Raw genomic sequence first — 13,917 nt, forward strand, 5'->3', positions numbered from 1 at the left:
CTTCTTACTTATAAGGTTTTGAATAATCAGGTCCCATCTTATCTTGGGGACCTCATAGTACCATATCACCCCAATAGAGCGCTTCGCTCTCAGACTGCAGGCTTACTTGTAGTTCCTAGGGTTTGTAAGAGTAGAATGGGAGGCAGAGCCTTCAGCTTTCAGGCTCCTCTCCTGTGGAACCAGCTCCCAATTCAGATCAGGGAGACAGACACCCTCTCTACTTTTAAGATTAGGCTTAAAACTTTCCTTTTTGCTAAAGCTTATAGTTAGGGCTGGATCAGGTGACCCTGAACCATCCCTTAGTTATGCTGCTATAGACTTAGACTGCTGGGGGGTTCCCATGATGCACTGAGTGTTTCTTTCTCTTTTTGCTCTGTATGCACCACTCTGCATTTAATCATTAGTGATTGATCTCTGCTCCCCTCCACAGCATGTCTTTTTCCTGGTTCTCTCCCTCAGCCCCAACCAGTCCCAGCAGAAGACTGCCCCTCCCTGATCCTGGTTCTGCTGGAGGTTTCTTCCTGTTAAAAGGGAGTTTTTCCTTCCCACTGTCGCCAAGTGCTTGCTCACAGGGGGGTCGTTTTGACCGTTGGGGTTTTTACGTAATTATTGTATGGCCTTGCCTTACAATATAAAGCACCTTGGGGCAACTGTTTGTTGTGATTTGGCGCTATATAAATAAAATTGATTGATTGAATCTCTTTGCATGTCTGTTTTGAGGTGAATAGGTGCAGATCCATTCAGAGTTCAAACTGTGAACATACAAAATTCTAAGAAGGTGTGAAATGCTGAAGTTTGGCATGTGTATCAAGAGGTAAAATTACATTACAAATGGCAGCCAACAGGTGGAGCTATCTGTCAAGCAAAAACAAATGGCACAAAACAAATGTGCCTTTTGAGGTGGATTTACAGACAGTCAGTGTCTCATAAAATTAAGGACCAAAGAAATGTGTGTATTGTTTTAAAATGCCATCAAAGTATTGTTGTGGAGCAGGTTAGCATCACAGCCTTCCACATGATGACATTAATGGTTAAAAAACAAAAACTCTGTGCTTTCTGGTCTTTCCTGATCCCTGTGCTACAAACATCACTGCATCATGTTCTCCATAATGCCGTCTGTTCTATGTCCGTATCTCCTGCAGGCTCCCGGTACACCTCAGACCGTCCGCCTGGCTTCTCCTGGACAAACAAGAATGGTTCAGTCGGCATCTCCCTCCACCACCACGGTGCAGGTTTGACTTGTCTAGTTCTTCTTCTGTGTCCTGCACCTCGGCTCAGGCAGACATGTATATAGTAGGGGTGTCACAGTGCATGTATTTGTATTGAACGGTACGGTCCTAACATCTTTGGCTGCAGACATATTTTTTCCTGTTGTTAATATACTCTTATAAAAAAATTGTGCTTTTATCAAAATTATAAGCTGCAGAGAAACAGAAATGATAATGTTAAACAGCCAGCTGTGTTACTCGTGCTCAGAAAATAGAAGGTAACAAAATGAAAACAATCAGTGCACACGCCATGCTTTAAATTGAAGATAGTTTCACTCTAATACTATGTTTTTTTTTTTTCCCCTTCTTTTCAAAAGCTAAGGCTTAGAGTGACTTCATAGTCTTTGGTAAAGTTTAGGTGGCTCTGCTTTCTAAGCTTGAATAGGAACAGTTGACAAGATTGCTAAAATTTTCTCCAAGAAATATAGTACATATTTAAAGTTTGGTGCTGTTGAGCACTATTGCAATACAAATTTTGCAGTCTGTGTCTTGCAGATCGTGTGGGTGTGTTACACACAATACAGATCAAATTAGTGGGCATGTCTCACTGCTCTAAAATGAATAGTTCTAGGCCTAGTCTTTACTACGACATCTGTACATGTCACAGAATTGTGAGATTTTTAGGCTGTTTAACATTAAACTTCAGCTATATTTATTTGTGAAAGGTACATAAAACAGATTTTTTTTATGATTTGTCTCATTCATGCTCACCTGTGTCCCTTATTGTTGCTCTCAGCTGCTAAACTACACATGAATCACATTTTAGCTGAGTACAGGTGATGCTTTCTTGCTATTCTTTTTATTGTCTCTGCCAATGAGGTTCTATTTTTGTTGGCATTTTTCTGCCTGTTAGATGGTCAACAGGATACTTCAGAAGGACATGAAAGTGTTTCAGTGAAACCTTGTGGAGGTGTGGACCTCAGACTAAGGAAATGTTGAGTAAACTTTGGTGTGGATCTGCATCAAGCTTGCCTCGGGTCTTTTTAGGTTTGTGGTTTGTTCCATTAGGGCTTGATTTCAAATGTGTGATACAAGTGTTTGTCACATGATGGAGAATTATCAGGACTTTTGTCCTCTTATGGTTAGGGTTGGGGCCAATCTCTGATCCGCGAATTACGTCAGTATCGGAACCCGATACGACATAATTCGCGGATCAGAATTTCCCGAATCCAATCCAAAATCTGAAAATCCAATCCAAAATCCGATGGGAATTTCCCGATCCAATCGGATTTTCCGATACCGTAGAGAAACCACGTCTCTGAAGCCTCTCTCGTGCTGCCTGCTCCCTTGCTCTGTTTACTGCTGAGGAGGAGGTTTCTGAGTTGAAGCTGAGCTGTTTCTTCTGCGCACCGCAGCTGAGAGTTTGGTAATGGCAAATTTCCGCCCTGCTCTCGGGTTCAAATGGTCTGTGCTGCCAAGCACGGATTTTCCGAAAAATGAACAGAATTGTTACTGAAAAATCAGCCGCTTCAACGTCCCGAGGCTGTGAAATGCTTTAACAGCAGCTCAGCGCACACCTGAGGAGGACAGCCGAACAAAGATTCACTTTCTCTCTGCTGAACGGGAAAAAACTCAACCAAAATCTCTGTGTATATCCAGAGTTACTCGCATGAGTAACTCTGGATATGTGTGGTATGTGTGCCTCAAGTCCTTCTGAGAAGTCCTGTCAGGTGTAAGTGTGTTTTTGTGGTGTTTGGTTGGTGGTTTTCAACCCTTGTTGGTTTGGTGGGTGTCACAGAAGGCCATGGCCGTGTCTCCTGGTGGTGCAGCGGCGTCGGTGAAGATGACCACCCCACAAAAAGCACAGACCGTGATCACGGCGGGTGGGCAGGTCCTGAGCAAGCCCCCCAGCGTGCCGTCTACTCTTCCCTTGACGAGCACAACGGCAGTTCCTGCTGTCACGCCCGCTGCCAGAGTCACTGTAGTGTCCCAGGTGAAAATTTACTCTTTCAAGCACACATACTGGTGTAGCTAAGAAGCAAATTTGCCAAAAATAAAACCTTAACATCCTAAGGAACTTGCAGGTTTCAGGTGTTGCCTGCCTGTGATCACAGTTAAACTCTTTTTATACACATTATTGAGAAATTAATTTTTTTCTTTTGCAGACATTGTTCAGTGTAATCTTAATACCCTTAACTGACAAAAATGCACTTTCCTACCCTAACAGGAGATGCAAGAAAACGTGAAGAAATGCAAGAACTTCCTCTCCACCCTCATCAAGTTGGCATCCCACAATTCCCCTTCCCCAGATACCTCCAAGAATGTGAAGTCCCTGGTGCAGGACCTGCTCGTAAGCTTTTTTTTTTTTTTTTTTTTTGTATTCTACCTTTGCACAGTTTCTGCTGAAGCTTTGTACTGACGGGTTGTCTTGTTGAAGTTGTGTTTGAAATGATTTTGATGATGGTGTTGTCTTTGTTCAGGACGCTAAGATCGAGCCCGAGGAGTTCACCTCTCGTTTGCAAGCCGAGCTGAAGTCCTCACCACAGCCCTACCTCATTCCTTTCCTCAAGGTAGAGCTAACTGGTACTGGTACTGGTACTGTCAGAGGTGGGATAAGCCGTTATGTCATTTGTGCTGCAATTCCCATGTCAAATTATACACGGGGGAAAATAGTGTAACTTGATTTAAATGAATGTGACGTTATAAAAAAGAGAACATACAGCCAACACCTGGTTTTGTAGATGATACTGTACTCAAATATGGCACTGACTGTTCACTGTGTAGGGAGTAAACAAACCTGAGAGGAATCCATAATGACATCATGGGAAAAACCCACAACAACAAAAACCAATAGAGTCTTTGACTCTCATGTAGCTTGAAGACTGAAGCAAAATCCACTTTGTGGTACAAAACATGGATGTAGCATGACAGTATCAAGACCAAATGAAAAGTTCATCTGTTGCTTGACAATCACGACTTTTATTTGGAGAAAAAGAAAGAATTCTTGGAGGAAATGCTGTGGACTTTCTCTCCCTTAATCTTCTATTAGAGTTTATCAGCTGCTGTTATGCAACTTTTGTGGGCTGTGTGATGCATAACTGCACAGAAATGCTAAGTAGACTGCATTTATATAGACCTCTCACATCTTATACAGATAGCCAAAGCAATTTACAGTCATTTTTACACACACACACACACACACACACGAACGAGTGTGCTGCCATGCAAGGCGCTCATCTGCACACTGGAAGCAGTGCTGAGCCTGACAGGAATTTGACCTGAGGATCCTTGGGTCACTGGTCCACCGATTTAACCTGTTCTCGTGACATCCCTCCTAAGTTGGGTATTGAATTGGACAATGCAATACAAAGAACTGGCTGTGTCCCGCCTCTAGGTGCTGTTGATACTGTTAATACAAATACTGCTGTTGTTTGTACCACTTGATTTAGCTCCTGTCAAAGCTGGGCTGAAAGCAGTGAAGCTCCTGTTAATCATTTTTTTTATCTGGCATTATTTTTTAATGAAAGATGGCATGAACTGATGTGTAAAAGTTGGTTTGTCTTTATGACCATTCCCAAACTAGCAACTCTTAAAGCTAGAGTTGGTAGTCCTGGAGAGCTAGCAAGAGAGATAGGAAGATTTGAAAGTAGCACCTCCTCTAGGTTCCACCCCCTACCCACTACCCCATCAGTGCTCTGTCCAAAGCCATGCCCCCGCAAACTTGAACGCACATCTGACTGGGGGACTCAGCGGGGCAGAGGACAGCCAACTTAGCCATTTCTGCATCAACCAAACTACCTCACGAGCTACAAATTTAGCCAAGTTGGAAAATCTTATATGAAAATAACAAATCCCCCCCGAAGCAAAAGTAATTACCTGTCCAAAAGAAAGAGAGCAACCTCTGCGTCACTTTTCAGGCCCTTCAGATGCCTCCGTTGTTTCCACCGAGAGAATGCAGCACCGGCTTTCTTTTCCTTGGCATTCTATCGGGGTGAGCCATTAAACATAACGGTGGAAGTGGTAGTTTCGGCTGTGTTCCCTCTGCCATTGTACCGAAGTGAACTTCTTTGGTGAAACAAGATGAGTGTGCATGCGTGGAGGCGGGAGGAACAGAGGGGGGCATCGAGCCTGGTGACGCAAGCAGGAAGAACTAGACATGAAGGCATCTGATTGTTTTTTGAGAGCGCACCGCAGGGCTTATACTGGTCAGAGTTTTATTGATCCTACAGCTGCTACAGACGTCTGATTTTTTTTTTTTTTCTCCTTTTTCTGAATACATAATGTATGGGCTACTGTAAGGATAGACCGACCATTTCACCCAATATAACAAAGTGTTTCTGAACAGAGTTACCTACCCTAGCTTTAAAGAACTCTTGTATGGGGAGGTGATGGTCCAGTCTAATTTTGGTAAAAAGTGATTCTTAAATTGTTCATGCTTATTAATGTTATTCATCCTTATTCATTTGCTCTGTCTCTTGTGCACGCTTCATATACTGTAAAGGTTTGATTGACTGAGGGTCCACTCACTGTACCTTGTATTTTTGTGCTCCACAGAAAAGCCTCCCTGCTCTGCGCCAATCTTTTCTCAACAGCCAACAGACTCTATCAACCGCTCCCAGCATTGCCACTCCACCCCCGGGTGCTCCAGTTGGTGTCACCACGGCAACTATTAAACCGCGGATGCCCATCAGTCACACCACCACTACTGTACGACTGAATGCACCACTTGCAAACACGACATGTTTGGTACGTGGAACGTAGTCTGTGCTCTGTTTCATAACTCCACAGTGATGGAACCACTGGATTAATTTATGGCCCTTGATTAACAAATCTAGACACTGCCAGCTTCATGAGTTGGTGCCTACCTTCTGAAATCAACTCCTCTCACATATTTAGGGTGAATTTTGTGAAACTTGCTACAAGTCCTTGAAATGTTATCAGAATGTATCAAGCACTTGTACCAAAGCAGCATTTGACAGCAGGGGATATTGTGCTCTCTGAGCACTCTTGTTTGAATTACCTGTAGAATCTTCTGAATGACTAATTGGTCTATTTATGGATTAATTGGGCAACATTTGACTATATTTAAGAGTCCACCTGAAGAACCAGCACCTCCTTGTGTTTAGGAGCAGGAAAACAATACATAAAGACTTCTGGAGCACATTTTTTTCTTCTTTGTTGCATCTCAAAAAGAATTGTGATGACACAAGAAACTATACAGTCTACTGACAAAAAATGTGCTGTGGACCAGTCAGGAAGCCATTAATCTTAAACTGACATGAGAAATCTTGACAGACGTTTACAGTTGATCACCAGGATGAAGGCCTTCTTTTAATGTCAGTTTTGGATTAATGGCTTTCTCTGAGGCTGGCAGGCTTCCAGGTCATGGTGATGGAGTGCTCGCTTAAAGGTGGACAATAAGACCTTAATGTCTGATGCCTTCAAGTCCTTAATCAGTTCCTTAGCTGGGTGTTAATTGCAGCCTTGTTCATAAATGATATAAAGTCTATTTGGTCCAAAGCTTTCTGTATTTTGTATAATAGATTGTATAGATTAATCTTTTTGAGATTGCACTTTAGGATAAATGTGACCAGTGAAGATTTCCCAATTAGCCAGGTGCAGTTAGTCATTGAGCTTTTAAAATAATTCCATCAGATTGTGGAATCTTCAGTGCTGTTTCAAGGGGCAGTCAGCTTGATTGTGGCAAGTGTTATTTTGAAAGTGTTTAGCCAAGGTCTATATAAACTTATGAGCACAACTTGTAGTCAGTTTCTTACACACACACACACACACACACACACACACACACACACACACACACACACACACACACACACACACACACACACACACACACACACACACACACACACCTGCATAATGCAGGGCTGACCAGTGCAGGATGGTTTTCCAAGTACTCCATACAAGCTTTACTGTTGGCTGATGGTTGTGACAGGCCCATCACTCTGAGGGACCTGATGGTTTAGGCCAGAGGTGGCAAGTTCGGTCCTCGAGAGCCACATTCCTGACACTCTTAGTTGTCTCCCTGCTCCAACACACCTGAATCCAATGAAAGATTCATTAAAGGTCTGCTAACAAGTCTTTCATTGGATTCAGGTGTGTTGGAGCAGGGAGACAACTAAGAGTGTCAGGAATGTGGCTCTTGAGGACTGAACTTGGCCACCCCTGGTTTAGGCAGTCACATCAAACCCCTAAAAGTGACCGTCTGATAATCCACAGGGATTACTTTGTGCACTTCTGTGACTGGTTTCAAAGTATACAGCATTTGCAACAAATAGCTACAGAGACTTCTGAAAACAAAGTACTTGAGTATTCGAGTGTTTCTTACAGCAGTGAAGTAACGTTTAGAAATGTCCCAGCGTGCGCCTCAATGGAATGTAGCTGCTAACGTTAAAAAGTGAGTCATAGATTAATTCCAAAATTTACACAAGTGTGATGTCGTGCTATGATAACTCATTTTAAAGTGATAACTGTTCATTTTGATGCAGTCACGGTAAAAGCAGCAGGCCTGAGAAGATTTAGTGGACCTGCAGCCATTAGTAATAAAGGCAGCCTGTTAAAATCAAAACAAAATGCTTACAAGTGTTGCACGTAACTGTAAAAAAAAATCTAACATATATACACAGTTGTATGTTAAAGTTTGGGCACCCCTGATGATTTTCCTTTATAAATCATTGGTTGTTTGGATCAGCAATTTCAGTTAAATATAGCATATAGCAGACAAACACACTAATATTTGAGCCTGTACTGGTGGTTGGCTCTCACTGCGGTATTGTATCACTTCCTGTTCCGGAGCACAGCGGTGTTTTGCTGTATCTGTTAGCTGTTTAATCTGCGCAGTTAGATTGATCTAGTTAACTAGATAACGATTTGTTTCACAGTGTAATCTTCACGTGCCTTAACTAAAGCACTCCCTCTGCTGAATCACCTCTAAATTATTTACACATTATTCACTTTGTGTGTTTTTAGGAATCCGCTAGCTTAGCGCAGCTACTAGCTCTTAGCCGGTTTAGCATGGCGGCTTCTCCTGTCTCTCACGCACTTTTCTGCTCTGGGTGTGAAATGTTTAGTTATTCCTCGGCCTCCTTTAGCAGTAATGGTACTTGTAATAAGTGTAGCTTATTCGTAGCTTTGGAGGCCAGGCTGGGCGAATTGGAGACTCAGCTCCGCACCGTGGAAAATTCTACAGCTAGCCAGGCCCCTGTAGTCGGTGCGGACCAAGGTAGCTTAGCCGCCGTTAGTTTCCCTCTGGCAGATCCCGAGCAGCTGGGAAAGCAGGCCGACTGGGTGACTGTGAGGAGGAAGCGTAGTTCTAAACAGAAGCCCTGTGTACACCGCCAACCCGTTCACATCTCTAACCGTTTTTCCCCACTCGACGATACACCCGCCGAGGATCAAACTCTGGTTATTGGCGACTCTGTTTTGAGAAATGTGAAATTAGCGACACCAGCAGCCATAGTCAATTGTCTTCCGGGGGCCAGAGCAGGTGACATTGAAGGAAATTTGAAACTGTTGGCTAAGGCTAAGCATAAATTTGGTAAGATTGTAATTCACATCGGCAGTAATGACTCTTTTTGCTCTGTATGCACCACTCTGCATTTAATCATTAGTGATTGATCTCTGCTCCCCTCCACAGCATGTCTTTTTCCTGGTTCTCTCCCTCAGCCCCAACCAGTCCCAGCAGAAGACTGCCCCTCCCTGAGCCTGGTTCTGCTGGAGGTTTCTTCCTGTTAAGAGGGAGTTTTTCCTTCCCACTGTTGCCAAGTGCTTGCTCACAGGGGGTCGTTTTGACCGTTGGGGTTTTTCCGTAATTATTGTATGGCCTTGCCTTACAATATAAAGCGCCTTAGGCAACTGTTTGTTGTGATTTGGCGCTATATAAATAAAATTGATTTGATTTGAAGTGAAATGAAGTTTATGATTTACAAAATGTTTTTATAGGTTTTTTTTTTTTTTTTTATTTACTGAATGTTGTGTGCTTTTTTGTTTTTAATCCAGGGCGTGGGTAGACCAGGAGTCCAGACGGTGCAGACCCGTACACCTGTGGTCATCAGTCAGGCCAACAGACCTCAAGGTGAGGTTTATGCTCAGGAAGGGGTAGAAGATGAGCTTTCAGCCTAATTTATGCCCTTCTGGAATGATTTGGTTTACTAGTTTTTCTGTATGTTTATTAATGTCTCCCCCCCCCCCCCCCCCCCCAAACACATCTTGTTGGTCCACACACAACAGTGCTGCAGATGGAAATATTTTTCATTTGATGGTGTCTTCATGTTTGGGAACAATGTGAAGTGCAGTGTCATGGAAGGAGAGTATTCAGACTCTGTCACGTGGTAGCTGCAGCAATGACTGACTTGTGAGGAAGAACATTAAGACATTACTGTTGCTTTTAGAGCTCAACTGATATTTTCGGAAGTTATCGGCTGATATGAGTCTCTTCCTCGGTTATTTTTGCAGATACAACCCCAATTCCAATGAAGTTGGGACATTGTGTGATATGTAAATAAAAACGGAATACAATGATTTGCAAATCCTCTTCAACCTGTATTCAGTTGAATACACCACAAAGACAAAATATTTAATGTTCAAACTGATAGACTTTTTTGTTTTTGTGCAAATATTTGCTCATTTTGAAATGAATGCCTGCAACACATTTCAAAAAAGCTGGGAGAGGGGCAACAAAAGACTGGGAAAGTTGATGAATGCTCAAAGAACACCTGTTTGGAATATTTCACAGGTGAACAGGTTAATTGGAAACATGTGAGTGTCATGATTGAGTATAAAAGGAGCATCTCCAAAAGGCTCAGTCGTTCACAAGCAGAGATGGGGTGAAGATCACCACCTTGTGAACAGCTGCTTGAAAAAATAGTCCAACAGTTTCAGAACAATGTTTCTCAACGTTCAAGGAATTTAGGGATTCCATCATCTACAGTCCATAATATAATCAGAAGATTCAGAGAATCTGGAGAACTTTCTACATGTAAGCGGCAAGGCCAAAAACCAACATGCCTGTGACCTTTGATCCCTGAGGCGGCACTGCATTAAAAACTGACATCATTGTGTAAAGGATCTTACCGTGTGGGCTCAGGAACACTTCAGAAAACCATTGTCAGTTAACACAGTTCGTCACTACATCTACAAGTGCAAGTTAAAACTCCATGCAAAGTGAAAGCCATACATCAACAACATCCAGAAACGCCACCGCCTTCTCTGGACCCGAGCTCTTTTGAAATGTACACATGCAAAGTAGAAAAGTGTGCTGTGGTCTCATGAGTCTATATTCCACATTGTTTTTGGAAATCATGGACGTCGTGTCCTCTGGACAAAAGAGGAAAAAGACCATCCAGATTGTTACCAGCGCAAATTTCAAAAGCCAGCATCAGTGATGGTATGGGGTGTGTTAGTGCCCATGGCATGGGCAACTTACACATCTGTGATGGCACCATCAGTGCTGAAAGGTACATCCAGGTTTTGGAGCAACACATGCTGCCATCCAAGCAATGTCTTTTTCAGGTACATCCCTGCTTATTTCAGCAAGACAATGCCAAGCCACATTCTGCACGTGTTACAACAGTGTGACTTCATAGTAAGAGTGCGGTACTAGACTGGCCTGCCTGCAGTCCAGACCTATGAAGCGCAAAATATCAATCAATCAATCAATTTTTTTATATAGCGCCAAATCACAACAAACAGTTGCCCCAAGGCGCTTTATATTGTAAGGCAAGGCCATACAATAATTATGTAAAACCCCAACGGTCAAAACGACCCCCTGTGAGGGGTCTCCCCCTCACGGAGACCCCGGACTGTTGACCAACTGAAGTCGTACATCAAGCAAGAATGGGGAAAGAATTCCACCTACAAAACTTCAACAGTTAGTGTCCTCAGTTCCCAAATGCTTATTGAGTGTTGCTAGAAGGAAAGGTGATGTAACACAATGGTAAACATACCACTTTTCCAGCTTTTTTGAAATGTGTTTCAGGCATCCATTTCAAAATGAGCAAATATTTGCACAAAAACAATAAAGTTTATCAGTTTGAATATTAAATATCTTGTCTTTGTGGTGTATTCAATTAAGTATAGGTTGAAGAGGACTTGCAAATCATTGTATTCTGTTTTATTTACATTGTACACAACATCCCAACTTCATTGGAATTGGGGTTGTATGAAAACTTTCATTTTACTGAATAAACAATGCAGAAAAACACTTTGCCTGTTGGACATGATGTCATTACATAGTTTGTCCAGCAGAGGGTGTTCTGATGGCATTGCTTATCATCATCATCATGGAAGTCCGTCGAACCGACAAAGACATCACTGCTGCTGAAGGTGAGAACGCAGCCCAAAAGCAGACGCACATATGCGTCCACACTTTGGGCAGACAACAGCAGCTGCTGGATCAGGTCTTCTCTCTTTTTGGGCCTGGCGCTTTTGGTCCATGTCCTGCATGCATTTTCTTGTCTTGACCCCCTTGTGGACAGCAAGTCGCCAGGCACTGCGGTCAGTGGCAAATGTTTCCCACCCATTAACAGGTATGCCACAGGCCCCAAGCGATGTCTTCAAGCAGTCTTTGTAGCACTTAAGAGGTCATCCAGACTTTCTAGCGCCAGAGGACAGCTCAGCGAAGAAGACCATCTTCGGAAGTCGCGTGTTGTCCATCCGGACCACATGTCCAACCTATCGGCATTGCTTACACAGTGCTGTCAAGCATGGGTGGGACTTGCATCACCTCTTGGTCACATTAGCAAGAAGAGACAGAGTCAAAGTGACCAGCTGCCAATGTTCAGCTGTATGTACTTCACAACACTTTAAATTCTCTCTTCACCCCTTCAATCTGGAGCAGTTATCAGGTGTAGCATCCACCAAACCTTTTCATCAGAATGAGTTAAGCTGTGGAGCGATGATGTTGGCAGCAGCAGCACCAGCTCTGTCATGGTCAAAGGTCTATCACTCATCATCATTTTGATGATATTTTTCCTCAGCAGAGGCATATATAGTGGAACAAACCTTTAGGCTAGGTCAGGTCTGGGAGCATGCGCTGGTGCCACTTGTCCCTGCATTCACCACAGTACAGCAGTGCCTTGGGTCCTGGATGCAACCAGTCCATCCGCACTTCTCATATGTTACCATCTATTTGCCATAGCCAAGTGAAATATGGACGTCTCATTGTTTGTGGACTTCAGCTCTGCATTCAACACCATCCTTCCAGGTTTGCTCTAGGACAAGCTTTCTCTGCTCCACGTGCCCAACTCCACCTGCAGGTGGATCACAGACTTCCTGACGGACCGGAGTCAGCGTGTGAGGCTGGGAAAAAATGTCTCGAACACTCGGGCTCTCAGCACAGGATCTCCACAGGGCTGTGTCCTTTCCCCTCTGCTCTTCTCCCTCTACACTAACTGCTGCACCTCCAGCCACGACTCTGTAAAGCTCATCAAGTTTGCGGACGACACCACCCTCATCAGACTCATTTCGGATGGGGATGAGTCTGCCTACAGGAGGGAGGTGGACTGGCTGGTGACCTGGTGCAGCAGCAACAACTTGGAGCTCAACGCCCAGAAAACAGTGGAGATGATCGTGGACTTCAGGAAAGCCACAGCCCCCCTGCCCTCCCTCGCCCTCACCAACAGCCCCATCACCACTGTGGTCTGTCACCACTTCCTCGGCACCACCATCACCCAGGACCTCAAGTGGGAGTCAACCATCAGCTCCCTCATCAAGAAGGCCCAGCAGGGGATGTACTTCCTGCGGCAGCTGAAGAAGGCCAAGCTGCCTGTCCAGCTGATGGTGCAGTTCTACACGGCCATCATCGAGTCCATCCTCTGCTCCTCCATCACGGTGTGGTACGCCGGGGCCACAGCCAGGGACAGACACAGACTGCAGCGCATTGTGGCCTCTGCTGAGAAGGTGATCGGCTGTAGCCTTCCATCTCTCCACGACCTGCACGTCTCCAGGACTCTGGGCCGAGCAGGTCGGATCACAGCTGACCCTTCTCACCCTGCACACGGTCTATTCAAACCACTCCCCTCGGGCAGGAGGCTGCGGTCCATCCGGACCAGAACCTCCCGCCATAAGAACAGTTTCTTCCCCTCTTCCGTTAGACTCATGAACACCTCATAACTCAGTCACCATAAGCTTAACTCTGTCACTTTATCATTTTATCACGGGTCACTTTAGACAATGTACTTTGGTTTTTAATTGCACTCCTCCCACTGCACAGTTTTTTCTGTTTCTCTGTTTTTCTGTTGCACACAGCCTTTCATATTTCATATTTCTTTTTTTATCTTATATTTTATCTTATTTTGACACACGTTATTTTTATCTTAGCATTTTATCTCTTCTTAATGTTGCACCATTGTACCGAAGCAAATTCCTAGTCTGTGAATCCTGTTCACTGGCAATGGCAATAAACTTCTGATTCTGATTCTGATTCTCTCATTGGCCTTCTCCAACGGCTGGGGTCCTCAGCACTGAGGCACCTGTGAGCTGGATCATAATCAGAAAAATGGACCACTTGGCCAAAATGTCATAGCTGACGTTCCCTCACCGCGCAAGCGATATTAATCATTTCAGTCTCTGTCAGTAATCATTTGTTTGACATTTGGGGCTTTTGCACTGGGGACCCGGCTCAGAGTACACATGAAGCCAAAGTCCAGTAATGTGAACACTGTGTACATTACTCAAGCAAGGCTCAATG

General features: G+C 44.0%; 1 protein-coding gene across 1 annotated transcript in view; it reads left to right on the forward strand.

Moving 5' to 3' along the window:
• Positions 1–13,917, forward strand: part of LOC117515424 (transcription initiation factor TFIID subunit 4-like) — a 106,262-nt gene that overhangs the window by 52,919 nt on the left and 39,426 nt on the right. The window contains 6 exon segments of the mRNA XM_034175990.1: positions 1,143–1,232; positions 3,007–3,201; positions 3,436–3,558; positions 3,689–3,778; positions 5,763–5,954; positions 9,228–9,303. Coding sequence (XP_034031881.1) covers positions 1,143–1,232; positions 3,007–3,201; positions 3,436–3,558; positions 3,689–3,778; positions 5,763–5,954; positions 9,228–9,303 — 766 coding nt within the window.

The sequence above is a fragment of the Thalassophryne amazonica genome, chromosome 8 (genome assembly GCF_902500255.1).
Source record: "Thalassophryne amazonica chromosome 8, fThaAma1.1, whole genome shotgun sequence".
NCBI lineage: Eukaryota > Metazoa > Chordata > Actinopteri > Batrachoidiformes > Batrachoididae > Thalassophryne > Thalassophryne amazonica.